Below are 27684 nucleotides of genomic sequence, written 5' to 3'. Positions count from 1 at the left end.
AAAGAGCAGCTTGCCTTTAAAAGGCAACTTAGCCAGACGGGACTTAGAGGCGTGGTCCGCAGACCAATGTTTCAGCAAAAGCCAGCGCCGCGCAGAGACTGTCTGAGCAATGCCTTTAGCCGAGGCTCTCAAGACATCATACAGTAAGTCTGCCAAATAAGCCAAGCCCGATTCCAGGGCCGGCCAGTCAGCCCTAAAGGAAGGATCCGAGGGGGAAGCCCGCTGCACCATCGTCAGGCACGCCCTGGCCACATAGGAGCCGCAAACTGAGGCCTGCAAACTTAAGGCAGCCGCCTCGAAGGACGACCTTAAAGCCGCTTCCAATCTTCTGTCTTGGGCGTCCTTTAGTGCCGTGCCACCTTCCTCCGGCAACGCCGTTTTCTTAGTCACCGCAGTGATTAAAGAATCCACGGTAGGCCAAAGAAAGGCCTCACGTTCACTTTCAGGCAAAGGATAGAGGCGGGACATAGCCCTAGCCACTTTGAGGCTCGCTTCCGGGACATCCCATTGAGCCGAAATTAAGGTGTGCATGGCATCATGCACGTGGAAGGTTCTAGGCGGGCGCTTCGTCCCCAGCATAATGGCGGAGCCAACAGGGGCTGAGGGAGAGACGTCCTCCGGAGAGGAAATCTTCAAAATGCTCATGGCCTGCATTAACAGGTTGGGCAAATCCTCTGAGCGAAAGATCCGTGCTGCAGAGGGGTCATCCGCTCCATCCGAGCGGGAATCCGTCTCCTCCAAGGAATCCCCAAAGGACCGTTGGGAGAACTCAGATACGCTGCCCTCATCTACATCAGAGGAAACAGCGTCCTCTAAGGCCTGGGCATCCACCCGAGGGCGTTTACTTCCGGGGGCCTCAACCCCTTTATCGGACAAGGGAGAAGGGGCAGCGTTCTGCATAAGGAAGGCCTGATGCAGCAGCAAAATAAACTTGGGGGAGAAACCCCCCAAACTGTGCAATTCAGCAGCCTGGGCCACAGCCCTAGACGCACCCTCAACCGGCGCTCACAAGTGCGGGGGAGAACCATGCTGCGCATTCAAGATGGCGTCCGGCGCGACACTCCGCGAAGGAGCCGCGCGGGAAGAACGGCGCTTAACTTTAGCCGCTTTTTGCCGTCGCCCAAATCAAGGGCGGCCAAGGCATGAACGTCTCCCAGCTCAAGGGCGGCCCAAGAAGAAGCCGTCCGAGCAGAGTGGCCGGCCAAGATGGCGGAGGCGAGCAGCGGGGGATGGGCGTTTATGGCGGGAAAAACCGCCGCGCCGGAGGAAGACCCGGGACATTGACCGGCCTCCAAACTGACACCCAACAAGGGCGAATCAGACTTTAAAACCCCCGCATCCCCGCTAGAAGCGCACACGCGGTCCGGGGAGCGATTCTTCGCGCCCTCGCCCTCCGACGCCATAGGCTACGTGGAGATCAATCGGGGAACCCCCTGCCCGCTATAAAAAGGTAAAAATTACCTGCTTCTCGCTCCGAGCTGTAACGACCTGGTGTCCCAGTGAGTAGCTGCAATAAACGTTTAAATAAACGTCGAAATAAACGCCCTTAAGGACGTCCAAAATTTTTTTTTTTTTTTTAACGGAGCCAGCGGGAGGGGGGAGAAAAGGAGGGACCTGGCGCCACCAGGTTTGCACTTGCTCAAGAAGAGCCCTCAACCCCAGGCACTCAACAAAACCTAAAAATTAGGCTTGGAGGCCTAGCCAGAGCTGCTGCTGTGTGTGACCACCACCTGCTGAGATAGAGAACATACTGGGGAGTTTCTGGCAGCACATGACCACATATAGGGAGGCAAAAGGATTGCTCTCTATCTCCACCTGCTGGTAGATAGACACAACCCACCAGTCTATGGATTGATCAGCATGATGATATGGAAGGATGCTATTACTTGGTGCTGCTGCAGACACAGGAAGGCAACGATCCTGCAGGTAAGCATGTGGTGGCAGGGAGGGGAAGCCAGGTGCCATGTAACCCCTTACATGTACCCCTCCATACCCTTCATCTGCTTGCCCTAACTGAAACCTGGATTTACCCTGAAGACACTGCTTCAGTTGCGGCACTATGTCATGGAGGTTATCTCTTCTCCCATACTCCTCGCTCAGTTGGCCGCGGAGGCGGTGTCGGGCTACTACTCTCACCCTCCTGTAAATTTCAACCCATTCTTCCACCTCAGTCTCACTGCTTTTCTTCCTTCGAAGTCCACTCGATCCATCTATTCGCTCCTCTACCTCTCCGGGTAGCAGTCATTTATCGACCCCCTGCTAAATCCCCCTCTTCCTTTCTCACTGACTTTGATGCCTGGCTCTCCTTTCTTGAACCTTCATCTCCTTCCCTCATTCTTGGGGATTTTAACTTTCATGTTAATGACCCCTCTAACTCTTATACTTCTCAATTCCTTGCCTTAACATCCTCCTTCAATCTTCAACTGTGCTCCACCACCCCTACTCACCAGAATGGCCACTGTCTTGATCTTGTATTCTTCTCCAACTGCTCACCCTACAATTTCCTTGCCTCAACTCTTCCCCTATCTGACCATCATCTTTTAATTTTCACACTTAAGACACCCTCCTCCTCAGTCCCGTCCTATTCTAACCAACACTTTTAGGAATCTACCCTGTCCTCCAGTATCTCTGATCTTTTCTCTATTGCTATATCTACCAAGTCCGTCAATGAGGCTGTCTCTTCCTATAATACTATTCTGTCATCTACTCTGGACACTCTTGCTCCTCCCGTGTCTTGTCCTGTAAAACGTACCCAGCCTTGGCTGACCCCTACTATCCGCTACCTACGCTCTTGTGCCCGCTTTGCTGAACGGCTTTGGCTTAAATCTCATGCCCATGCTGACTTCATACACTTCAAATTCTTGCTGACCTCCTTCCAATCTGCTCTCCAACTTGCCAAACAGGACTATTACATCCATTTGACTAACTCTATTGGTTCAAACCCTTGACGTCTCTTTGCCACGCTAAACTCTCTCCTCAAAGTGCCTTCTCCTCCAACTCCCCCTTCACTTTCTCCCCAGATTCTGGCTGATTACTTTCACGATAAAGTTCACAAGATTAAACTTGAATTCACAACCAGCTCTTCTCCACCCCCTCTTCCTTTAGTCCACTCTCTCAACCCTCTTACCCCTGCCTCCTTTTCTTCCTTTTCCGAAATCACTGAAGAAGAAACTTTACTTCTTCTTTCATCCTCAAAACTAACCACCTGCTCCACTGACCCTATTCCCACTCATTTACTCAGATGCTAAGATGAGGGAGGGGAGGGAGAAGGAAGAACAGATGCTAAGGTGAAGGAGGGGAGGGAGAGGGAAGAATAGAGGGTATACCCACAGAAGGAGCAGGGAGCAAAGGGCACTACAAAGGACAGATTTCTTCCTTCTGCCAAGCCAGTGCCAGAGAGTCACGGAGAGAGTTATAGGGGAGCAATAAGAAGAGACTGAAAATGAAGTGGACACAGTGTCAAGGATTGGAAAAAGCCTCATAGGTTTGTTCAATGAGATTGAGAAGAGACCCCAAAAGTAGGCATGTTTAGCCTTTCGAACAGCAGAGCAGAACTCTCTAGATGTGGTGACAAAGGCATGGTATTTGGAGAAAGAACAACATTTATGCCAAAGGCACACCAGACATGTAACAAACAGGCATAACCCTGAATGGAACCAAAGAGAATACCTGCTGATCAACTGAGATGAGTTTGGGGGATGGGAGAGGGGATGTAGAGCAGCAGCCTAATGGTTATAGCAGCAGGCTAAGAAACACAGCGTAGTTCAAATCCTACCACAGCTCCTGTTGATCTTGGGCAAGTCACTTAACCCTCTATCACCTCAGGTACAAACTCAGATTATGAGGCCTCCAGGGAAAGAAAAAAATGCCTACTGTACCTGAATATACAATGCTTCAACTACTTTCAGGCTTGCAAGAAAACTAAAATAAAAATAAGAGATTTGTCAATCAAGTGGGGAATCTGCAGGTGGAGTAGCAAGGGACTGGGGCTTCTGGTCCAATTTCTCAGGGGTGATGAGAACCTAGGAATCTTCTGAAGTAAGGCTGTTATCTGGGGAGAAGGAAACTGAGGGGCATAGAGGAGGGTAAAGGTAACAAGATAATAGCCTGACAAAGGAAGAAGAATGGCAGATTTGCTGAAATCTAAGTACACCACATCTAGCTCTCTCCCTTGATCCAAATCTCTGGTCACCTAGTCAAAGAAATTAATCAGATTAATCTGACAAGAACTACTTCTAGTAAAATGTTGTCACAGGTTCTGCAATTCATTGGATTCCAAAAATTGCACTATCCTCTGTCTTAGAAATGTTTCCATTAATTTATTCCCCACAGAGGTTAGACTAGCTACTTTTGTGGAGAGGGACCACATTCGTCCTTCTTCAGTCCTCTGGAACTACTCCCAACTCTAAAGCAGCATTAAAAAGACCTGATAATGATGTCACCAGAACTTCACTAAATTCATTCAGTATTCTCGGATGTATCCCATCTGGTCCAATCACTCTCTCTACATTTAGTTTAGCTGGCTCCTTATGATCACAGTCTTCTGAAAATCATTCAAGGTCAATCTCACTTATATTTCTATTTGTGGATCCCAGGCACTACAGGTAGACCTTTGTCAGACAAATCTGCAGTGGCAAAACTAGTTTGGCTGTCACCTGGGGTGGGTCACCACTACCCCCTCCCCCCAAAGCACATCACCCACCTTCCCCTTCTCTGAAGCACATCATCCTTACCATCTGGGGTGTACAGAGCAATCAAGCGTCTGTCAGCTCCGCCGGTCCCCTGCCCCGGAACAGGAAATAACGTCAGAGGGGGTCAGGGAATCGCCGGAGCCAACAACCGCGTGACTGCTCCGTGCACCCCTTGCTGCCTGCACCAGGTGAGGACCGCACCAACTGCCCTGCCCTTTGTACGCTACTGCATGACTAGGTGATTAGAGAGTTGGATCGAGGCAATGTGCTAGAGATGATGTACTTAGGATTTTAGCAAAGCCTTTGAAACGGTTCTGCATAGGCAACTTATAAATAAACATAGTATCCTTGGTATGAACCCTAAAGTGACTGGCTGGGTTAAAAACTGGTTGAATGGAAGGTGACAAAGGGTAGTGGTAAATAGATTTCACTCGGAGGAAAGGGATGTTACCAGTGGTATGCTCCAGGTATTGGTCTTTGAACCAGTTCATTTTTGTGAGTGATACTGCAGAAGGGCTGTCTGGTAAGGTTTACTTCTTTGCGGATGATACCAAATTTTGTAATAAGGTCTAAATGACACGAAGAGGGAACTAGCAAAGCTTGAAGAGTGGTCTAGAATGTGGCTACCAAAAATGCAGGGTCATGTACCAGGAATGCAAAAACCCAAGGGAGCGGTACACTATAGTGGGTAAAGTACTTCAGTATACGGTAGAAAATTGAACTTGGGGGTGATCTTACTGCTGACCTTAAGGAGGCCAAACAGGTAGAAAAGGCAACGGCAAAAGCCAGAATGATACTTGGGTGCATAAGGAGAGGAATGGCCAGCAAGGAAAAAAAAATGATAGTGCCTCTGTATAAGTCTCTAGTGAGACCTCATTTATAGTACTGTATTCAATTCTGGAGACCGCACTTTCAAAAAGATATAAACAGGATGGAGTTGGTCCAGAGGGCGGCTACTGAAATGGTCTATGGCCTTTGTCATAAAGCATATGAGGACAGAATTCAAGATCTCAATATGTATACTTAGAAAGAAAGGCAGCAGAGAGGAACCAGTACCAACCCACACCCTAAAACCGGAGACCCGTTGAGAGATTTTACTGCTAAGATACCTGTGGCTTTGCTTGCTTTGTCTTGAGTGCACTGGGATGACGGCTAAGCGGAGTAGTGGAAACCGGAGACCCGATAAGAGCTGTTACTGCTAGGCTGCCTATGGTTTTGCTTTTCTGCTTGCTTTGTTTTGAGTGCACTGAGATGACGGCTACGCGGAGCAGTGGAAACAGAAAGGATCTACGGACTAAATGAGATTTTTACCGTATATGCTTAAATGTTGACACTGCTTAATGTTGATATCGCTTGATTACTTGACTACTTGTTTACTGCTAGGCTGCCTATAGTCTTGCTTGCTTTGTTTTGAGTGCACTGAGATGACGGCTATGCGGAGCAGTGGAAACAGAAAGGATCCACAGACTATAAATGAGATTTTTACCGTATATGCTTAAATGTTGACACTGCTTAATGTTGATATCACTTGATAATAAGACTGATTAATACAGATACTGCTTGAATTTATATTTAATCACTACTTAACCGTTCAAACTGTTTGATGTTGACACTGCCTAATGCTGACACTGCTTGATGTACATACAAAATTTCATTCACTAATACCCTCAAGCACAACCAAACACCATGAACCGTAGCCAACATGAACACCAATAAATTACTCATGATAGTTTACTTCCTCACCCTAATCTACCATGCATGGACCACTCCCAACTTAAACAACAATCTACCCACAATACACAAACCCAGACAACCCATCTACAACTCACCAGACCAAATGAACAACAACTAACTAAAAGGAAAAACAAATACATACGGAAATAACCAACAGAAAGGGAAGAAAGGAAACAACAAAACCAGATACCAAGAAAACAAGCAACTAATAAGAATTAACACATGTACGGCCCAAACCGAACCTTACCATTCAATCCAATTGGGGTACGTAAACGCTAGATCAGTAGTAAATAAACAGAGACTATAACAGACTGGATCACCACAGACAATCTCGACCTCCTATTCATCACTGAAACCTGGATCCACGACCTCAAAGGCCCCATAATCTTAGATCTATGCCCACCAGGATACAAAATTACCCACTGGACAAGAAACGGAAAAAGAGGAGGTGGCATAGCCATAATATACAAATCCGAGTTCACCATCACATCCACAGCTGAATCCATTCTACCACAACTTGAAATTGCCTCGTTAAGAATCAATTACCCAAACTTGCAGGAACACCTTAACGCAATCCTACTCTACAGACCGCCAGGCAACTGGCAAGATCCCCAAACACACTTTATGGACTTCATCTCGAACACATGTGTCTCTACCTCAAACCTTATCATAATAGGAGATATCAATCTGCACCTTTAAGATCCTACCTTAACAATCACCCAAGAATGCAAAGAGTTCCTACAACTATGGGATCTTCACGTACCAAATATACAACCAACTCATACTAAAGGACACATACTAGACATTATCACACACAAATTCGATCCAGACTCAAACCTTATACTAACAGATACAAGATGGATACCCGCACCGTGGTCAGACCACTATAAAGCACACATCTCCCTCCAATGGTGAACGAAAGACACAATTAAAAAACAAAAACGAAAAACCTACACCACGGGAGGAAAAATAGACCCGGTAACACTCTGGCAACAGATTTACCACAACGGATGGACAATAAAGTCAGACACAAACCAATTCCTCCTAGAATGGGACAACAGATGCAGAACACTATAAGACAACATTGCCCCAATTCAAACCAGAACCTCACACAAGAAGAACTCAACACCATGGTTCAATGAAGAACTGAAAAAACTTAAAATACAAGTTAGAAGGCTAGAACGTGTGTGGAATAAAAAGAAAGATGACCTCTCACTTAACGCCTGGAAACAACTTCAAAGAAAATATAAATATACCATAAGACAAACTAAAAGATTATTTTATAAAACTGAAATTGGACCAAACTACAAAGACACACACAAACTCTTCCAACTCGTGAATAAACTACTAGATATCACACCAATCAGCATGCCTGTCTGACATTGCTGCCTGGATGTTTCACCGCCATCTGAAGCTAAATATGACCAAGCCTGAGCTTCTTATCTTTCCACCTAAACTGACCTCTCCTCTCCCCCTTTCTCTATTTCTGTGGATAATACGCTCATCCTTCCCATCTCATCAGCACGTAACCTTGGGGTCATCTTTGACTCCTCCCTCTCCTTCGCGTCACATATTCAACAGACTGCTAAAACCTGTCATTTCTTCCTCTATAACATCACCAAAATTCGCCCTTTCCTTTCTGAGTATGCAACCAGAACCCTCATCCACACTCTTATCACCTCCCGCTTAGACTACTGCAACTTGCTTCTCACAGGTCTCCCACTGAGCCATCTCTCTCCTCTTCAATCTGTTCAAAATTCTGCTGCACGACTAATATTCCGCCAGTGTCGTTATGCCCTCTCCTCAAGTCACTTCATTGGCTCCCTATCCATTTCCGCATTCAGTTCAAACTCCTCTTACTGACTTACAAATGCATTCACTCAGCAGCTCCTCAATACCTCTCCCTACACTCCTCCCCGGGAACTCCGCTCACTGGGCAAATCTCTCGTCTGCACCCTTCTCCTCCACCGCTAACTCCAGACTCTGTTCCTTCTATCTTGCTGCACCGTATGCCTGGAATAAACTTCCTGAGCCGGTACGCCAAGCCTCATCTCTGGCCATCTTCAAATCTAGGCTGAAAACCCACCTCTTCGATGCTGCTTTTAACTCCTAAACCTAAACCTTCAACTGTCCCCTATCCCTGATATGCCCTATCTGTCCTAACCCTTATCCCTTACTTGTCCTGTCTATCTGTCATAATTAGATTGTAAGCTCTATTGAGCAGGGACTGTCTCTCCATGTTAAAGTGTGAAGGGCTGCGTAAGTCCGGTAGCGCTATAGAAATGATAAGTAGTAGTAGTAGTAATAGTAGTAGTCTTTCCAAAATCACAAGGGCTAGGGGGCACGCAAAGAAGCTAAATAGTATATTTAAAACAAATCGTAGAAAATATTTTTTCACTCAACATATAATTAAAATTGTGGAATTTGCTGACAGAGAACATGGTAAAAGTTATCTTAGCAAGTTTTTAAAAAAGGTTTGGATGAGTTCCTAAAAGAAAAATCCATAAGCCACTGGAAACAGGATAGTTTGGTTTATCCCAGAAAGGCTTCAAACTATTCAGGGCCTTACACTGGTAGATCTCATAACTTACATCAATGCAAGTTCATAAGAATTAGCACCTCAAAGAAGATTATCTTCAACTTCCAAGACATTTGTCTAAAGCAAAATTACCCTGAAACTCATGCCAACAGATATAATAAAATATATGTCATCTGTGCAGCCAAAGGAATCACATGATAAAGGGGTTATTTGGTACAGCTCACTAGTACGTTCCTCAAATACTACAACAAAGAACACAAATATTTAGAACTTACTCAGAGGGCATACTGGTCATAACTAATGTTCTTGATGACTAAAGGAAATGAGAGAAAGAAAAAAAGTTATTTTACACAATAAATATTGCAGGTCAGCACAAATAATATAAACAATTATAAGACAAATAGAGAAAGCCAAACTTCAAAAAAATTGAGAACTCAAATATGCATTTCCATGCTAGGTTTAAGAATAAAAAGACAAAATTCAGTTAATTCATAATATACACAGATTACTTAAATACAATTGTAACATTTTTAAGGCTACATTTTGTAGAAACTGAAAAGTATAAATTTTGTAGAACATAAAAAGTAAACAGGTAACACATTCTTCATGCCAGAGATGAACCAAATGAAATATTTTGTGCAAGTGTTATGGAGAGGCAATTCCCAAAGCTGTACGCCATTCCCATCAGTCCTGTACTGATACTGAAGACTAATTCCATCAAGTCCTATTCTGGAGAAAAAGGTTATTTCTCTTAGAGAAATGGGGAAAGGAAAAATAAATCTAAGAAAAGCCATGCTGAGTCAAATCAAGGCCCATCGAGACCAGCATCCCATCTCCAAAAGTGGCCAGTTTGGGTCACAATTATTTGGCAGATCCCAAAAAGGTAGAATTCTATCAATCATTTCCAGTGATGAGAAAAGGCTCTCCTAAGTCTACCTGCAAATAATTTATTGATATTTCATCCAGCAGCAGATTTCCCATATTAGTTATGGGATGCATAAATAAAATCTTTCCACCATTTGTTTTCAATATGCTGATCACTGTTTTCATAGAGTGTTCTCTTGCTTTTTTGTGTTGTGTGAAAGATTTAATTAATCATTCCCTCTTTAACTTGTCCATCCCACTTGAGATTTTACAAACTATCATATTCCTTCTCAGTCATCATTTCTCCAAACTGAAGAGTCTTAAACTGTTTAGTCTCTCTTCATAAGGTGCTTATCCCCTTTATCATTTTTTAGCACGTCTCTGAACCTTTTATAGTTCCGTTATTTCCTATTTGAGATAGGGCAACTACAAACTTCATTCAATATCCAGTCACACCAGGATCTATAAGGAAGCATAGTGATATCCAGAGTGGAGTAGAACAAGTAAATGTGAATAGATTATAAAACAAATTAAAGAAAATATTTTTTCACCCATTGATACTTAGCTCTGGATCTCATTGCTGGAGGTAAAAGCAATTAGCATATCTGGGTTTAGAAAAGGTTTGAACAAGTTTCTGGAAGAAAAGTCCATAAAGCACTATTACGGTAGCTATGGGGAAAGCCACTACTTATCCCTGCAGTCAGTAGCACGGAATCTTGCTACTCTTTGGGATTCTGCCTGGTACTTGGATCCAGATTGGCCACTGTTGGAAGCAGGATGCTGGGCTAGATGGAACATCTATCTGACCCAGTATGACTATTCTTATATTTTTGTTTGCCATATATATTTTTTTTAAATCTTAACTTTCTATTTGATTTTTTTTTTTCTTAGCAGGCACAGCAACTTGGGCTGAAAATTTCAATCATTTTCTACAATGACTCTAAGATCTTTTTTTTTTTGAGTGGTGACTCCCAACTCAGAACATAATGGCTTATATCCCGCTAATACCTTACAGTTCTAAAGTGGATATCAAAGCAGAAGAACCAGAACAATCCTCCGGGAAGACACAAAAAAAGTAAAAAAAAAAAAAAAAACCCCAAAACAGGAACTTAGTTTAAATTAAGCATTACTTCATGAAATGAATTTCTGGAATAATAAATTCTTAATTTTTTCCCTAAATCTATTTCTATGGGACCACAAAATTGAACTGAATGACAATGCTAACATAAAATATTCATGAGAGATTTGCATGCACTGCCTCCACTACATATAAATATTTCTCATAAATATTCATTGTAGATATCCTGAAAACCTGACTGGTTGGGGTGCCTCCAGGAACAGGTTTGAGAACCAATGAACTACATCAAACAGCACTGGGCTCAGTAAAGTCCCTTGGGGCACTCCATGTTCTCTCAACATTCTCTGTCCCCTCCAAGGTTGTTTTCAGCTTGTGCCCCCCCCCCCCCCCCCACCACCAGGATCGGGACACGCGAGGACGTCCAAATCAAAACTATTTGGACATCCCTCCCTCCAGGTGTCTCAGCCAATCACAGCGCGTTTAGCTGTCACCGGTATCAGCTAAACGCGCAGTGATTGGCTGAGAGAGACCTGGAGGGAGGGACGTCCAAATAGTTTTGATTTGGACGTCCTCGCATTTACCGATCCTGGGGGGGGGGCGCAAGCTGAAAACAACCTTGGAGGGGGCGGAGAATGTTGAGAGAAGCTCCATGGCTCTGATCATTTCAGGCACATAAGAAATAAATGTCTGAGAAGGACACCCATCACAAAAGCTGAAGGAAAACGTCCAGGTGCTCGTCAGGGACGTCCTTTTTTTTTTTTTTTTTTTGAGTGAAGGACGTCCTTCACTCAAAAAAAAGGACGTCCCTGACGAGCACGGATGTTTTTTCTTCAGCTTTTGTGATGGGCGTCCTCCTCTGCATAGTCCTGCTTAGCAGCCCCAACGAGAAGTGCAGACCTCCCGTTAGGTTTTCCATGGTGCATGGAGTCGGAAAACGGCTGTGCATCTGCTAATTAGCTCATTATAATAACCTGAAGATCATTTGGATTCCATTTTCGTTAGCTGCTACCGTGACAGAAAAATGGCTCGGGGAACCTGTTTGTCCATGTCCCAGTTTACTACTTGCGCGCTAAACTGGCTAGAACCAGTTTAAAAAACCACGTTGCTGGCTCGTTTACTGCATCTGGCCCTAAGTGTTTAAGTAGCAGTGTTACCAGAAAAATTTCTATTGCCATTTGGCTGATATTTTTCATACTGGGATACCAAAAGATAGATATGTTGATACTTTTTAATGCCTTTTCAAGTGCTTTTTCACGTTTGTTAGTGCTTAATTAGAAAAGAGAAGTTTATTAGCCTACTACTATTGATTTTAGATTTGTATTTAGAGTTAGCCTCATTGTAAAGAATTTGAGTTAAGGAGGGGATTTTCAAACAAGAGCTTCCCTAGTGGCCCTTTTACTAAAGCTTAGTGCACACTAACAGAATTAGCATGCGCTAAATGCTACGAAGCCTATTTAGCATACACTAAGCTTTATTAAAAGGGCCTCTTAATGTTTAAGACTTTTGGCATAAAGTCCCCTTATGTACTCCCTGGTTGATGCTTTCCTGGCCATTATATGGCCACAGTAACACAGAGGCACTTGATATATAACTATATTCATTTGATAGGACCTTGAGCAAGTCAATTGGTTGCCTTAAAATAATTTCATTTCTTATATAAGAGACTGGTTAACTTGAAATTATATCATCTGCTTCCTACATATAAGGTAATTAACTTTTCTTTGTAGCTCACTCTACGGTGGTTTTTAAGATTATTCACTACTGTCTCTCCATGTTTGTTCTGTCATAGCCATAGGAGCCAACTTTTCAAAATGATTGGGGGTGCTGAATTTTTCTTTTTTTTTTTTTTAATAGGTGGTGCATTCCCCTGCCCCCCTCCCTCCCCCTGTTCCTCCCTCCGAGTTCCAGGCCTCCCTCCCTGCCTCCGAGTTCCAGCCCTCCCTCTCACTCTCCCAGTTCCAGGTCAGGCCAGGCCCCCTCCCCTCCCCCTCTTCTCCCTCTCCTCGTTCCAGGCCTCCCTCCCTGCCTCTGAGTTCCAGGCCCCCCCCTCACCCTCCCAGTTCCAGGCCCCCCTCTCACCCTCCCACCCAATTCCAGGCCCCCCTTCTCACCCTCCCAGTTCCAGAACCCCTCCTCCTCCACCCTCTCTCCCTCCCTCCCAGTTCCAGGCCCCCTCCAAGTTCCAGGGTGGACACCCATCTCCCTCCCTCCTTCCAAATTTAAAAGTCACTCATCTTACCTCCTGCTTGGAGGAGTTACATCTGCAGCAGCAGCAGCCCAGGAAAAAGCATGCAGGCAGGAGACTCAGAGCTGTTCCGTCTGCTCTCTCTCAGCTCTGGTCCCGCCCTTGCGTAAACAGGAAATGAGGGCGGGACCAGAGCTCAGAGAGACCAAACGGAACAGCTCTGAGTCTCCTGCCTGCACGCTTTTTCCTGGGCTGCTGCTGCAGATGTAACTCCTCCGACGAGGAGGTAAGATGAGTGACTTTTAAATTTCGGAGGGAGGGGGGACGCCCTACAGGGAACTTCCAGTGGGTGACTATTGGGGGTGCTCGAGCACCCACAGCACCCACGGAGTCGGCGCCTATGGTCATAGCTATTTAATATCATCTGAAGCCCATAGAAAGATATATCTTAGTGGATGAGGGTAGGTTTTTTTTAATTGTATATTTTGTATAGATGTTTGTTGTCAAAAGCTTTTATATATCTTTATAGATTATCATTCTTGCATAATTTTTGGTCCCCTGATTTTAGGCTTATAAGAATTGTGCCCATTTGGCATACTTAAGAAAGGCCAGTCTTTCCATTCCTTCCCTTGTGAAGAAGATTGCCTTTTACCTCATTTGATGCAATTACTGGTTTTTGTTTTGTTTTGTTTTTTTGGGGGGGAGGGAGAGATTTGGAGTGTATAACATTTGATTTTGCCCTACAATTCTCCTTCCCTTTTTTCCTTCCCTCATTTTCCCTTCCAGTAGATAAATGCTTTTCAACCCAGTCCTCGAGGCACACCTACTCCCATCAGGTTTTCAGGATATCCACAATGAATATTCATGAGTTAGATTTGCATGCAATTGAGGCAGTGCATGCAAACATATCTCATGCATATTCATTGTGGATATCTTGAAAACCTGATGGGATTAGATGTGCCTTGAGGACTGTGTTGGGAATAGCTGCATTAGATTCTTTCACACAATGCAATCTTTCCTTTTAACATAGTAACATACATAGTAAATGATGACAGATAAAGATCTGAACGGTCCATCCAGTCTGCCCAACAAGATAAACTCATTTTATTTGTGAAGCGCTGCATACGACTGGTAGCGCTATAGAAATGATTTGTAGTAGTAGTAAATGGTATGTGGATACTTTATATGTATACCCGAGTTTGATTTGTCCCTGCTTTTCTCAGGGCACAGACCATAAAAGTCTGCCTAGCACTGTTCCTGTACTAAAAGTTCTGAAGCTAACGTCGAAGCCCCTTTAAAACTTAAACTAGAGCCCATCCATATCTATTCAGCCATGATCAAGGCACAGACTGTAGAAGTCCGCCCAGTATTGTTTTTACTCTCCAATTACCAGCATCGCCACCCAATCTCCGTTAGGATTCTGTAGTTCCATTCCTTCTAAACAGGATTCCTTTATGTTTATTCCATTACCGTTTACAACTCCACCACCTCCCGCGGGAGGGAATTCCACATATCTACCACCCTTTCCGTGAAAAAATACTTCCTAACATTAGTCCTGAGTCTGCCCTCCTTCAACCTCAATTCATGTCCTCTAGTTATACCACCTTCCTGTCTCTGGAAAAGGTTCATTTGCGGATTAAAACCTTTCAAATATTTGAACGTCTGTATCATGTCACCCGTTTCTCCTTTCCTCCAAGGTATACACGTTTAGGTTGGCAAGTCTCTCCTCGTACGGTTTGCAACACAAATCCCATACCATTTTTGTAGCTTTTCTTTGCACCGCTTCCAGTCTTTTTACATCTTTAGCAAGATACAGCCTCCAAAACTGAACACAATACTCCAAGTGGGTCCTGACCAACGACTTGTAGAGGGGCATCAATACCTCCTTTCTTCTACTAGTTATATCCTTCTCTACGCAGCCTAGAATCCTTCTGGCCACGGCCGTCACCTTGTCACATTGTTTCTTCACCTTCAGATCCTCGGACACCAACACCCCAAGGTGTTGGAGTGGAGGAGTGGCCTAGTGGTTAAGGTGGTGGACTTTGGTCCTGGGGAACTGAGTTTGATTCCCACTTCAGGCACAGGCAGCTCCTTGTGACTCTGGGCAAGTAACTTAACCCTCCATTGCCCCATGTAAGCCGCATTGAGCCTGCTATGAGTGGGAAAGCGCGGGGTACAAAAGTAACCAAAAAAAAAAAAGTTCTCTCTCCCCTCCTATTCGGTATCTCTCTTTCGGGTTTCTGCACCCCAAATGCATCACTCTGCACTTCTTGGCATTAAACTTTAACTACTATGATAACAAAGAAATCCTTGCCACCTTAAAAAATCATTTATATGTGAAAAATATTTTTTTTTAGTTTTTAAATATGCGAATAGTGCTCAGTGCATTACATTTGAGTATCTGAGTAATGACACCATCCAGACATCATAGCACAGGAGTCCCCCTGCCTACCACTAGTACTGTTTAAGATAAATTGTTCAATTTTCAATGTAAATGAATACAAAAAAGCACTTACCTTATTATGCGTCGGCAAGCTAGCTCCTGTGTTGAAAGTGATGTCTGATATTCTCTGCAAGTGTCCGGGTCAATGTAACGCCATCATATCAGTGAAATCCACCTTCACCGTGTGTTAAAAGGTCGAAGTTTCTTAATAAAAAAAAAAAGCTATCTCCGGTCTCTAGTTTCCCACTTCTTCCCTGTCTCCAATTTTGTGAAGCGGGACCACATCCACTCGTCTTCAATCTTGAAGTACCTCGCCCGTCTCTAAAGATCTATTAAATAAATCTTTAAGAGGTCCTGCCAGGAGCTCCCTGAGCTGCCACAGTATCCTGGGATGTATCCCATCCGGCCCCATATCTTTGTCCACCTTCAGATTCTCCAGCTGTTTATAAAATCTTTCTTCCGTAAACGGCGCAGTATCCACTCCATTCCCAGATATTCTCTCGAGAGCCAACCACGGTCCTTCTCCAGGATTTTCCTCAGTGAATACAGAAGAGAAGTAATTGTTTAGCACATTCACCTTATCCTCCTCACTCTCCATATAACCATTCTCATTATCTTTCAGTCGCGCAATTCCATTCTCCTTTCTCCAATATATCTGAAAAGGGTCTGGTCACCTCTCTTTACATCTTTAGCCATTTTTTCTTCTGGTCAGGCTTTCGCTAGCCGTATTTCCCTCTTCGCTTCTTTGAGTTTAATCTGATAATCTTTTCCGTGATCCTCTCATTGCGTTCTTTTGAATTTCTGGAAAAAAGCCTCTTTTGTTCTTATTTTTTCAGCTACTTGTTTGGAGAAATATACAGGCTTCCTGTTTCTATTATTTTTGTTTACTTTCCTTGTGTAAAGATCAGTTGCCATATTTATAGCAGCCTTTAACTTTGACCACTGATTTTCCACTTCTCCTATGCCTTCCCACGCCAACAGCTCTTTCTTCAGGTATTCCCCCATTTTATCAAAATCAGTAAGTTTGAAATCCCGTTTTTTTTGGTGTGTCCACACTCCGCCTTTGCCCTTATATCAAACCATATGGTGTGATGATCACTATTAGATAGGTGGGCACCCACCTGGATATTGGAAACACTTCCTCCATTCGTGAGCACTAGATCCAGCATCGACCCTTCCCTCGTGGGTTCCATCACCATTTGTCTGAGCAAGGCACTTTTGACAGGCATCCACTATCTCCCTACTTCTTTCCGATTCCGCAGACGGGACGTTCCAATCCACATCAGACAAGTTGAAATCTCCAAACAGTAGCACCTCCCCTTTCATACCAATCATTTGAATATCTTTTATCAGATCCTTGTCTAGCTTCTCTGTTTGTAACGGAGGTCTGTAGATAACCCCCGTGTGGATTGTTGTGAATTTAGGGGTTCAGAGCCCCCCAAGAAGGCTGAAGTGACCTTAAATCTGACTCCATCTCTAAATAGCATTAGTACTGGGGTAATCAAGGAGTTGTGAAGTTGTAAAAGGAATTGCCACTAAGGGAGACGTTAGGTCTAAGGAAAAGATACCAGCCTTATGACAAACTGGATTTAGGTTACAGGTTATACAATGCAGTGAAAGACAGCCTGATACAGCAAAAGCATTTATACTTACAGCCTTTCATCATTAAGTGAAGCCCACAAATCATCATTTGGGATGAGGAGTTTATTTACAAAGATACAAGTCAAATCAGTGATTGACAACAGGCATGTACAATCAATTAATTATAGGAATATAATAATCCAGCTGCAAACAGGTGTTAATTCCTAATCTTCTATAATTTCTTTTACCAATTAGAGGTTTTACAAGGGAAAGCAATTAGGTAATTTGTCAATTCTGCTGGACACATTGGTTTCCCTTGGAGAGAGAGTGGCAACCCTTTTCTCTCTAACTTAAACCAGGAAATACCCTGATTTTTATAGGTGCCCTCAGGATATGGATAATATGACAGTAGATATACCTGATTGGATCTATGCTAATGTCATGGTTGTCACTGATTGGCTCATGCTAATGAGTAGCTTCTATCTTGCTAACATGGTTTTGTCTTTAGCTCGCTTGACCACAAATCTTAAGCAAGACCCTGCATCCAGCTACACCTGGCATGACTCACTCATTTCTCAACTTGTTTTTCTAACTTACATTAGAGAAAATTCCACTTTGTAACAGATACGGCTTCCATTTTGTGCTGAAATCCTCCATTTTGTTTCCATATCTATTGACCTAACTTTTCCTAATTTAGCTTATTTAGGCCTTAATCCGGGCTACAAACTAGGCCATACTCTTCCAGTAAGCTCCCAGTTATGTCAGCCATCAGATTTCTGACTCAGCCAAGGTCTGTAATGGCCTGAGCTCTATGACTGGGCCCGCCACCATTCCAGTGGGGGGTCTCTGGTTGTACCATAATTATACATTCCCCACTTGTCACCCCAGCAGCTGGGGGTGACAAAACTAGTTTGTCACTATCTATTCCAGAAGGTGCCAAACTATCAAACGAGAGGACGAGTTTTGCTCTTATGAATTGCTAGCAGATATTATGCAAGACAGGAAACTTCATTCTCAGGTGATATATTATTTGGGGCGTATGGAATTCCCTTTATATTACCCAACCCCTTGGGCCTTAATCCTGATGTCACCCCTCTTGAGACTTGCTCAAACCTGTGGTAAAAAAGGTTTTATGAATGGGACAAATCCATGAGTTCATCTACAAAATCTCATGAAGTATAGGTATGTGGGTAATAGCAATTTCAGGTGGATCATACTAATAAACACTTTCAGGTCTTTCTATGGCTTCTATTGTATCTGTAGCATAGTACATGGGGAGATAATCTAATGTATCTGTCTCAGTGGTCCTTGGAAGGAATAGTGGTTTTGATTAAGCATTGTTATGGGCTCAACAAATATATGGTTAGTACTCTGATTGCAGGCTGTTTTAGGTTGTAGGTATTCAGAATCCTTAAACAGGTCAGAATTCCTGGACCTTACTATTACTCATCATTGGCATCCAATCATGAGCACTAAAAAGTGGATAGCAAGTATGAGGTTGCCTCATACAGCAAAAATGGTCAATCCTAGGAAAATTTATATTAACAAAGGTCATGCATGGATCTTGACATATGCATAATGACCTGGAAGTATGGGAAGCATTTTATATATCCGTTACCCCACTTGGAGCTTAGTCAAACCTATAGAAAGACATGCAGCTTAAGTAAGCCTACACCAAAGTTAAACAATTGCATAACTGGTTGATACTAACGGGGTTTACACCTACATTATGATATCTTAGCCAGTATTAGGGTTTGTTGTTACTCCTGTGTCTGAGCAATATCAACTTCAATTTAAATTACATAAACAGAAATAACGGGGAAACTCTTAGAAAAACAATAAGAACAATAAAGGAAATAATAGGAAAATAAAAATAAAACCTTTTCAATATATAGACAGGATTACTGCTAAACTGAAAATAAAACAAAATATGAATCTATAATGTCCATAAACAGCAACAGTAAATCTCAAATTAAGTATCAGTTGGTTCTGAATTCTCTTTCCTTGATCATGGTTGAGGTGGTGGAAGCACTGAAGAATCTGGACAGAGATCTGGAAGATCTAACAGGGCTGGATTTTCCCAGCGACTTGGGCAAGGAATCAGTAGAAGTGACAGTCGCTGCTGACCAGCTGAAGGAAGTGGCTGGTCTTGAGACTTGTGGTCCAGTAGTTTGCAAGGTGTAAAGATTATTGCCACGACCTTGGGGGATCTAACATCATTTGGGCCTGGATAGATTTTGAAGACGTAATACTTGCGGTGTACAAACTTGGATTTTTCCATGTCGTTATCCTAGGCATGCACAATCATAATTAGTCCATCAAGAGTCAGAGGTTGGCAAAGGAACAAGTTAGTCTCAAGGCATTGTATGATACCTAAATATCTATAGCCTCTATAACATGTGATATCTGCTAATACATTGCTATCTCTTGGTGGACATTGGCAGCCTGAATTGAATAAGCAGAAGTAATACATATATTTCAAGAAACATGCTAACATGAAAATACACTGTTAATTAAATGTAAAACCAAAAGGGAAACCATAAAGGCCATTTACAAAGGACTCGACTGAAGTAATTAAACATGGGAAAATAAAATTGACGGAAAGATGAGTCCAGCAAACTTTTAAAACAGGTTCCATCTTCTCTTTCCAGGTTGATCCATAAAGCTTCTTCCTCTCCCCAGGTCCCCTGCATTTCAGCCGCTCCGAAATTCTCTCTCACATACAGCGCCACTCCTCCACCTCTTCGGCCCTCTCTATTCTTCCTAAAAAGATTATAGTCACATCCCATTTATGGCGAGTCAGAGAAACTAAACGAATTCTCTGTAAACTTGGAGGATGTAATGGGTCAGTTCTGCAAACTGAAGAGTAGTAAATCACCAGGACTGGATGGACTGGATAGAACTGAAAAATGAACTTGTAGAGCTACTGCTAGTAATATGCAATCTATCCCTAAAATCAGGTGAGGTATCGGAAGACTGGAGGGTGGCCAATGTAACGCAGATATTTGAAAAGGTTTTAGAGGAGACCCGGGAAATTATAGACCGGTGAGACTGACGTCAGTGCCGGGCAAAATGGTAGAGGCTATTATTAAGAATAAAATTACTGAGCACATACAAAAACATGGGCTCATGAGACAAAGTCAGCACGGATTTAGTGAAGGGAGGTCTTGCCTCACCAATCTACTGCATTTTTTTGAGGGGGTGACAAACATGTGGACAATGGGAGCCGGTGGATATTGTGTATCTAGATTTTCAGAAGGTGTTTGACAAAGTGCCTCATGAAAGACTCCAGAGGAAACTGGAGAGTCATGGGATCGGAGGTAGGGTATTATTGTGGATTAAGAGCTGGTTGAAAGAAAGGAAGCAGAGAGTAGGGTTGAATGGTCAGTATTCTCAATGGAGAAGGGTAGTTAGTGGGGTCCCTCAGGGGTCTGTGCTGGGACTGCTTTTTAATATATTTATAAATGACCTAGAGATGGAAGTAATTAGTGAGGTAATTAAATTCGCAGATGACACAAAGTTGTTCAGGGTCGTCAAGTCACAGGAGGAGTGTGAAAGATTACAGGAGGACCTCGCAAGACTAGGAGATTGGGCGTCCAAATGGAAGATGAACTTCAATGTAGACAAGTGCAAAGTGATGCATGTGGGAAAGAGGAACCCGAATTACAGCTATGTCATGCAAGGTTCTATGTTAGGAGTTACAGAACTAGAAAGGGATCTGGGAGTCATCGTGGATAAGACGTTGAAAACTTCTGCTCAGTGTGCTGCAGCGGCTAAGAAGGCGCACAGATTGTTGAGTATTATTAGGAAAGGGATGGAAAACAAACACACGGATGTTATAATGCCGTTGTATCGCTCCATGGTGAAACTGCACCTCGAGTATTGTGTTCAGTTCTGGTCACTGCACCTCAAAAAAGATATAAAGGAATCGGAGAAGGTGCAGAGAAGGGCGACGAAAATGGTAAAAGGGATGGGAGGACTTCCCTATGAGGAAAGGCTAAGACGGTTAGGGCTCTTCAGCTTGGAGAAAAGATGGCTGAGGAGAGATATGATAGAGGTCTATAAAATAATGAGTGGAGTGGAACGGGTAGATGTGAAACAACATCTGTTTACGCTTTCCAAAAGTACTAGGACTAGGGGCTATGCAATGAAGCTACAAAGTAGTAAATTTAAAACGAATCGGAGAAAACTTTTCTTCACTCAATGTGTAATTAAACTCAAATTCATTGCCAGAGAATGTGGTAAAGGCGGTTAGCTTAGCGGGGTTTTAAAAAGGTTTGGGCGGCTTCCTAAAGGAAAAGACCACAGACCATTATTAAAATGGACTTGGGGAAAATTCACTGCTTATTTCTGGGATAAGCAGCATAAAATGTTTTGTACTTTTTTGGGATCTTTCCAGGTATTTGTGACCTGGATTGGCCACTGCTGGAAACAGGATGCTGGGCTTGATGGACCTCTGGTTTGCCCCAGTATGGCAATACTTATGTATTTATGACTATCCAACCTACGAGAAAAGAAGTTTCAACACCAAGTGTGTGACTTGCCAGCTTTCCTGAAGCAGAGATGCTCTGAGTCAGTCTAGAGAAGGGTGAACCCTGATACCTTCTTGTCGCAGAAAAACCATCAGCACAAACAAGATTTTGGAAAAGGTTCTAGAAGCTGTGGCTACACCAAAAGGGCATTGCCTGAAACTAAAAATGTTGGCCAGTTATGACAAACCCGAGATTTCTGGTGTGAAAACCAAATTGGAATGTGAAAGTAAGCTTCTTTAAGCTCGAGAGCTGTAAGAAACTCTCCTGGACGAACAGATGCTATGACCAAGCTGAAATTTAAGACCCTCTGATGATTGTTTACTTGAGGTCCACAACGGGCCAAAAGCTACCTTCTTTCTTTGGGACAACAAAACAGATTGAATATCTCCCTAGACCTTTCTTTTTGGAAAGCACTGAGACCACTGCTCATAACTTTGAGTTCTAACAACGGTACTGCTTAATATTTAACAGGATTTTTGCAAGGAGATTAAGAAAAACATTAAAGATGTGGAGGTTTTCTAACCTATGATAATACCGGAGTCTGTTATGCGCCAGTACTAAGATATTATATTAGCTGCCGTGCCAAGACTTTTGAGGTCTTTTCCCTCCATCAATTATATTTAAGACGAAGTTTCACAGTGTGAATGAAGAGTTTTTAGTTAAGTAAAGTATTTTTCAGCTTTTGGTGTTGTTTATCTATAGGACCACTCACAGCTGTTGAAGGAGCAGAAGCGGTCTTCCCTTTAACCTCTCTCTTCACCATCGTCAGCAAGAATAAGTCAAACATAAGCAACAGACAATTACAGCAGCAAAAATATTCAAACACAATAAAGCATTTTAATAGACAGCATAGGGTATGAGCAAAGATGGAACATATAGATAGAGAAGACAGAGTAACAGGAGTAAGAAAATAAACTAATTTAAAGAAAGTTGCAAATGAGGTCAGTAGGTGCTTGAATATTATCTTAGCTAGGAATGTGTGTGTGTGTCATTTCCTTTGTAGTCAGACCCGTATAGAAGTGCATTACAGTAATCAAGTCTTGATTGGCATGGCATGACATGGCATACACAACTGAGACAAGACTTGCCTTTTGCAATGTAAGGAGACAGGCAGCACTGAATCACACTCAGCAGCTTAACAAATTCTTTATAATCAGAGTTTCAAAAACAAAGCTTCTCCTCCTTCTTGCACATTAGTGCTGCTAGACGCTAACCAGAGCTAGGTGTATGTGTCTATAGGGACCCTAGTAGTGTAAAGTAAATCACCTGATGCAACCTCTTGGGAGGCAAAACGTGGCTACATTGGGTTATTTTAAATAAAGTGTTATGGATTCTGAACATTGACTGAGACCTGTTCTGTTCTTTGATTGCTGTGATCTACGGACCTCTATTGCCTCTCCTTTTCTGTATTGAGTTCTTGTATATTCCAGCTTTCAGTAATACCCATTTTAATGGGGTATTACACTTACTAGGAATTAAAATGTTTTATCAAATGCCACATATCCTGCAGCTAATCAATCTTACATTTTCAAAAGAATCAAAATACATTCAAACTAAAACCATACCAAAACATAAGAGGCTGCTTGAGTGCCCATTCAAAATTTAGACTACCATGTTTCTTGATTAATAATCATTCCTGGAAGAAAGACTGACCTTTTTGTATTTTTCTTTCTTTGATTCCTCAGTGTATTTAAATTTTTGTTCCTTAAATGCTTCGCAGAAAACATGGATGCTGCTGCTGCTGCCGCCGCTGCCACCAACAACTGAATTTTTATTTTGAGCATCTGCAAACCAAATGCAATGAAACGTAATTACACACAGATTTGACATTCTTCATATCAAAAAGTGATTTGTATGGTGAAATTTGGTCTTAACTGAAAATTTCCTTTCCATGAGACCTACTAGACCAATCTGGACCACAACCCAGTCTTCAGGTTATATCCAGTCAGTCAGGTTTTCAGGATACCATATGGAATATGTATGAAAGAGATCTGCAGACAATGAAGGCTGTGCATGCAAATTTATCTCATAAAATTTCATTGTGGATATCCAGAAAACCTGACTCGTAGGGTGTGTGCCAAGGACTGGGTTGAGAACCCCTAGACTGACAGGTTTTGCCATCCTACCAGTAGATAAAGGCAGATAATTGTTTCAGATAAACTGTTTCAGTGACATCACCAATATAGACACCAGTGCAGCCTGAACACCTCAGTATGCTAATGAAAAAAGGAATATATATATATAAGGAAACCACAAACAACCAGAAAATACTCTCTGAGGGTCAGAGGAATAATAAATATATGCATGAATAACTGAAAACTAACCAGACCATTAAGGCCTCAAGCCCTGCAGTCCTCCCAGGTAGGTTCTGGACTGGTCTAGTATAACAAGGAAATTATCAGTCAAGATTTTCTTTTTGTTATATTTGTACCCCGCGCTTTCCCACTCATGGCAGGCTCAAGATGAAATTTCACCTTCCTTATCATCCTGCTAGACCAGTCCAGATTGACAGGATATTCCAAAGCTTTATCCTACAGGGTAAAAGAAAAACAGGGAGTAACCTAATGGTTAGTACAGTAGGCTAAGAACCAGGGGAACAGAGTTCGATTCCAACTGCAGCTCCCGGTAACCCTCCATTGCCCCAGGTATATAAACTTAGATCAGGGATGGGCAACCTGCAACTCATGGGCAGAATGCTACCCAGCATTGAATTATGTGACCATGAGAAGTATGCACAAGAAATGTCATTAACCAGAGTTTCAGCATTTTTAAATACCCTATGTCACAAATATTTTCAGAACATCCACTCTAGCACTCGAGGAATTTAGATTTGTTAGGAACTGGGCAACATTCTGGGAAAGGGGGAGACTGTTCTGAAAGAATGGGAATATGAAATATCCAAACATTCCGACATGGCAATTCCCATGGATATGACACTGGATAACATCCACACCATCAAACAGTCCGAATTAAATTGACTAATTGGGAAATTATCCAAATCCCACTTCCGACTAGACATATGCCCAACAAACCTCAAGAGCTACACCTCTCCAAAGTTCAAAGCCATTATCTACAACTGGCTGACCGACTCCATGTCCAGATGTTCCTTTCCATCATCAATGGGAAATATTATCCTCACTCCCATACCGAAAAACAAACAAAAACAATGTGAACTACCGACCTGTAGCATCCATACTATTCCTGATAAAGCTAGTGGAAGAAATAGTCACCATACAACTAACTGAATACCTGGAGAGATTCAATATACTACACAGCTCACAATCAGGATTGAGAACAAATTTCAGCACCGAGACAACTCTATGTGCTCTGATACATGAAATCAACACACTTTGGGCCAAGGGGAAGAAAGCACCCATCATACAGTTCGACCTCTCAAACGCCTTCAATGTGGTAGAACATAAATTACTCCTAATGATCCTAAACAACATTGGCATAACAAGTCATGTACTAAACTGGTTTTGTGGCTTCCTAACAAACAGACCTTACCTAGTTAGGATGAATGGAACATACTCAGAAAGATGGCCCACAGATAGCAGCATCCCTCAGGACTCTCCACTCTCTCCAATTCAACATCATTGTCTCCCTGGGATACACCCTCAAAGCAGCGGCCTTCAGAATATTTAAATACGCAGAAGACATCACCATACTAATTCCAACAAATGACATTCACTCAATAAAACACATAGAAGACTGCATCACCCTAATCAGAAACTGGATGGCAATGAACCAATTAAAACTTAACTGTGATAAAACAAAATACCTACTGACAGGCCATAACACAACCACAGACAAAACAGTTCCTTCATAGTGAATGATTTACCCTAAAAACTAGAACCCTCCCTCAAAATCCTAGGCATTACAATAGACCAAAACTTATCCTGAGAAACACAGCTTAATAGAAAAGTCAAGTCTTGCTTCTTCCAACTGCATAAATTCAGTCGAATATGGAAATATTTTATACAAGAACACTTCAGACTCGTGGTACAGGCTCTAATTCTAACTAAGTTAGAGTACTGTAACATAATCTACTCAAACTGCCCTAAAAACCTAATATGCAAACTACAGACAACACAAAACACAGCCATAAAACTAATCTGCAGTCTGAAAAAATTCAACAGGGTCTCTCACCTATATGCCCAGCAACACTTGGTACCGGTAGAAGCCAGAATTATTTTAAAACTCTGTTGTTTTGTCTTTAAAATATTTCAGGGCTGTGCTCCCCAATACATGTTCTCTCTAACCACAACTCTGAACTCCAACTAGAGGACAAGAAGCTCTCTAAAATTATCCTTCCCATCTTCAAGGAATTTTGACTCAAGAGACTTTTCTCAAGCCTATTCTCTTACCAAGCCACCAAATTCTGTAACATCCTACCGACAGCAATACTCAACATCAACTGCTACACTCAATTCTATAAAGCCTTAAAATCCATTCTATTCAAGAAATACGTCTTTATCACACTCCTCGTAAATGTGGTTCCCCAACATGACTTTCTCAATATGTCTAACATCAAACTGAAGCCCTTTTCATTGCATCTATGTATTAGACTGACTTAAATACCTGCTAACCCGCTCTGTAATCTGCTATGAAACTTGTCTTCCCAATGTAATTTGTTGAATTCCCTTTACTTTGTAATTCACACTGAACGTCTTGAGGTGTGAGCAAAATATAAGCACTTGGTAAGGTATGGTAAAGTAAAACAAACAAACATAGGGCTCATTTTACAAACCAGCGTTACTGATTAGCGATGTGCAGAAAGCAAAGATGCCCATTCAATTCCCATGGGCCTCTTCACATTCAGCATAGGCTAATCAGTAGTGCCACTTAGTAAAAGGAGCTCATAGTAAATTACTAGCATGTACCCTTATATTACAAATCCATAGCATTATTATAGAGCTCCCTGCTGCGCATTAATACAGCCAATAAACAATAAAGAGCAAAGCGATATTCTCCGAGGACAGCAGGCTTCATATTCTCATGTGTGGGTAGATACCGTTCCACATCCACCGGTCCGGCATTTATGCCGAAGTGAAAAGAAAAAGCAGAATTTGTGAAGCTGCACATGCGGGAGTGCCTTCCCGAATGCCGTGAGAATGAGGCCCTCTCAGTTTAATTTGAAAGGAAAAACAAGGAAAATAAAATAATGAGACAAAAAGGAGAGGTGGGTGGGATTGTGAGAATATGAAGCCTGCTGTCCTCGAAGAATACCTGCTACAGATAAGTATCTTCACTTTTTCAGAGGACAAGCAGGCTTCTCATATTCTCACATGTGGGGAATCCCTAGTATCCAGGCTCACCAAAAACAACAAACTTTGGTCAACTGGGCCTCACAACGGAGAGGACATTACACAGATTAACCTGAAACTATAAAAAATCTGAATGTGGTTGCAGCCTGGAACAGAATAAAATGGGTCTAGGAGGGTGGAGATGGATTCTAAACCCCAAACAAATTCTGCAACACCAACTGCCCACACCAACTGTCGCATTGGGTATTCTGCTCAAGGCACTAGCGAGATGTGAATGTGTGGACTGAACAAATTTCTTCAATGGAGGCTGACCTCAAGTGGGCTACCGACGCAGTCATGGTTCTGACATTACGAGCCGTGACATGACCTTCCAAGGCCAGCCAAGTCTGGGCATAAGTGAGGGAAATGCAATCTGCCAGCCAATTTGAGATGGTGTGTTTCCCAATGGCGACCCCCATCCTGTTGGGATCAAAAGAAACAAAAAGCTGGGCAGAGCGTCTGTGGGGCCTTATCCGCTCTATGTAGTAGGCCAATGCTCTCTTGTAGTCCAAGGTGTGCAAGTTGCTTTTTCGCCAGGATGGTCATGAGGTCGGGGAAAGAATGTTGGCAAGACAATCAACTGGTTCAGATGGAACTCCGACACCACTTTCAGCAGGAACTTAGGGTGCGAACAGAAGACTACTCTGTTGTGATGAAACTTAGTATAAAATGCATCCACTACTAAGGCTGAAGGTCAATGACCCTATGAGCTGAAGTAACAGCCACCAAAA

The 27684-nt window shown here is 42.7% G+C and overlaps 1 protein-coding gene across 1 annotated transcript in view; it reads right to left on the bottom strand.

The window, feature by feature from the left end:
- MCPH1 (microcephalin 1) overlaps positions 1-27684 on the bottom strand; it is a 629434-nt gene that overhangs the window by 421417 nt on the left and 180333 nt on the right. Inside the window, exons 9-10 of the mRNA XM_030198944.1 lie at positions 23301-23431; positions 9240-9277 (exon numbers count right to left, since the gene is read on the bottom strand). Of these exons, the coding sequence (XP_030054804.1) occupies positions 9240-9277; positions 23301-23431 (169 nt within the window). The remainder of the gene's footprint in view (positions 1-9239; positions 9278-23300; positions 23432-27684) is intronic.

The sequence above is a fragment of the Microcaecilia unicolor genome, chromosome 3 (assembly GCF_901765095.1).
Source record: "Microcaecilia unicolor chromosome 3, aMicUni1.1, whole genome shotgun sequence".
Classification (NCBI taxonomy): domain Eukaryota; kingdom Metazoa; phylum Chordata; class Amphibia; order Gymnophiona; family Siphonopidae; genus Microcaecilia; species Microcaecilia unicolor.
This window is presented reverse-complemented; position numbering and strand designations above follow the sequence as displayed.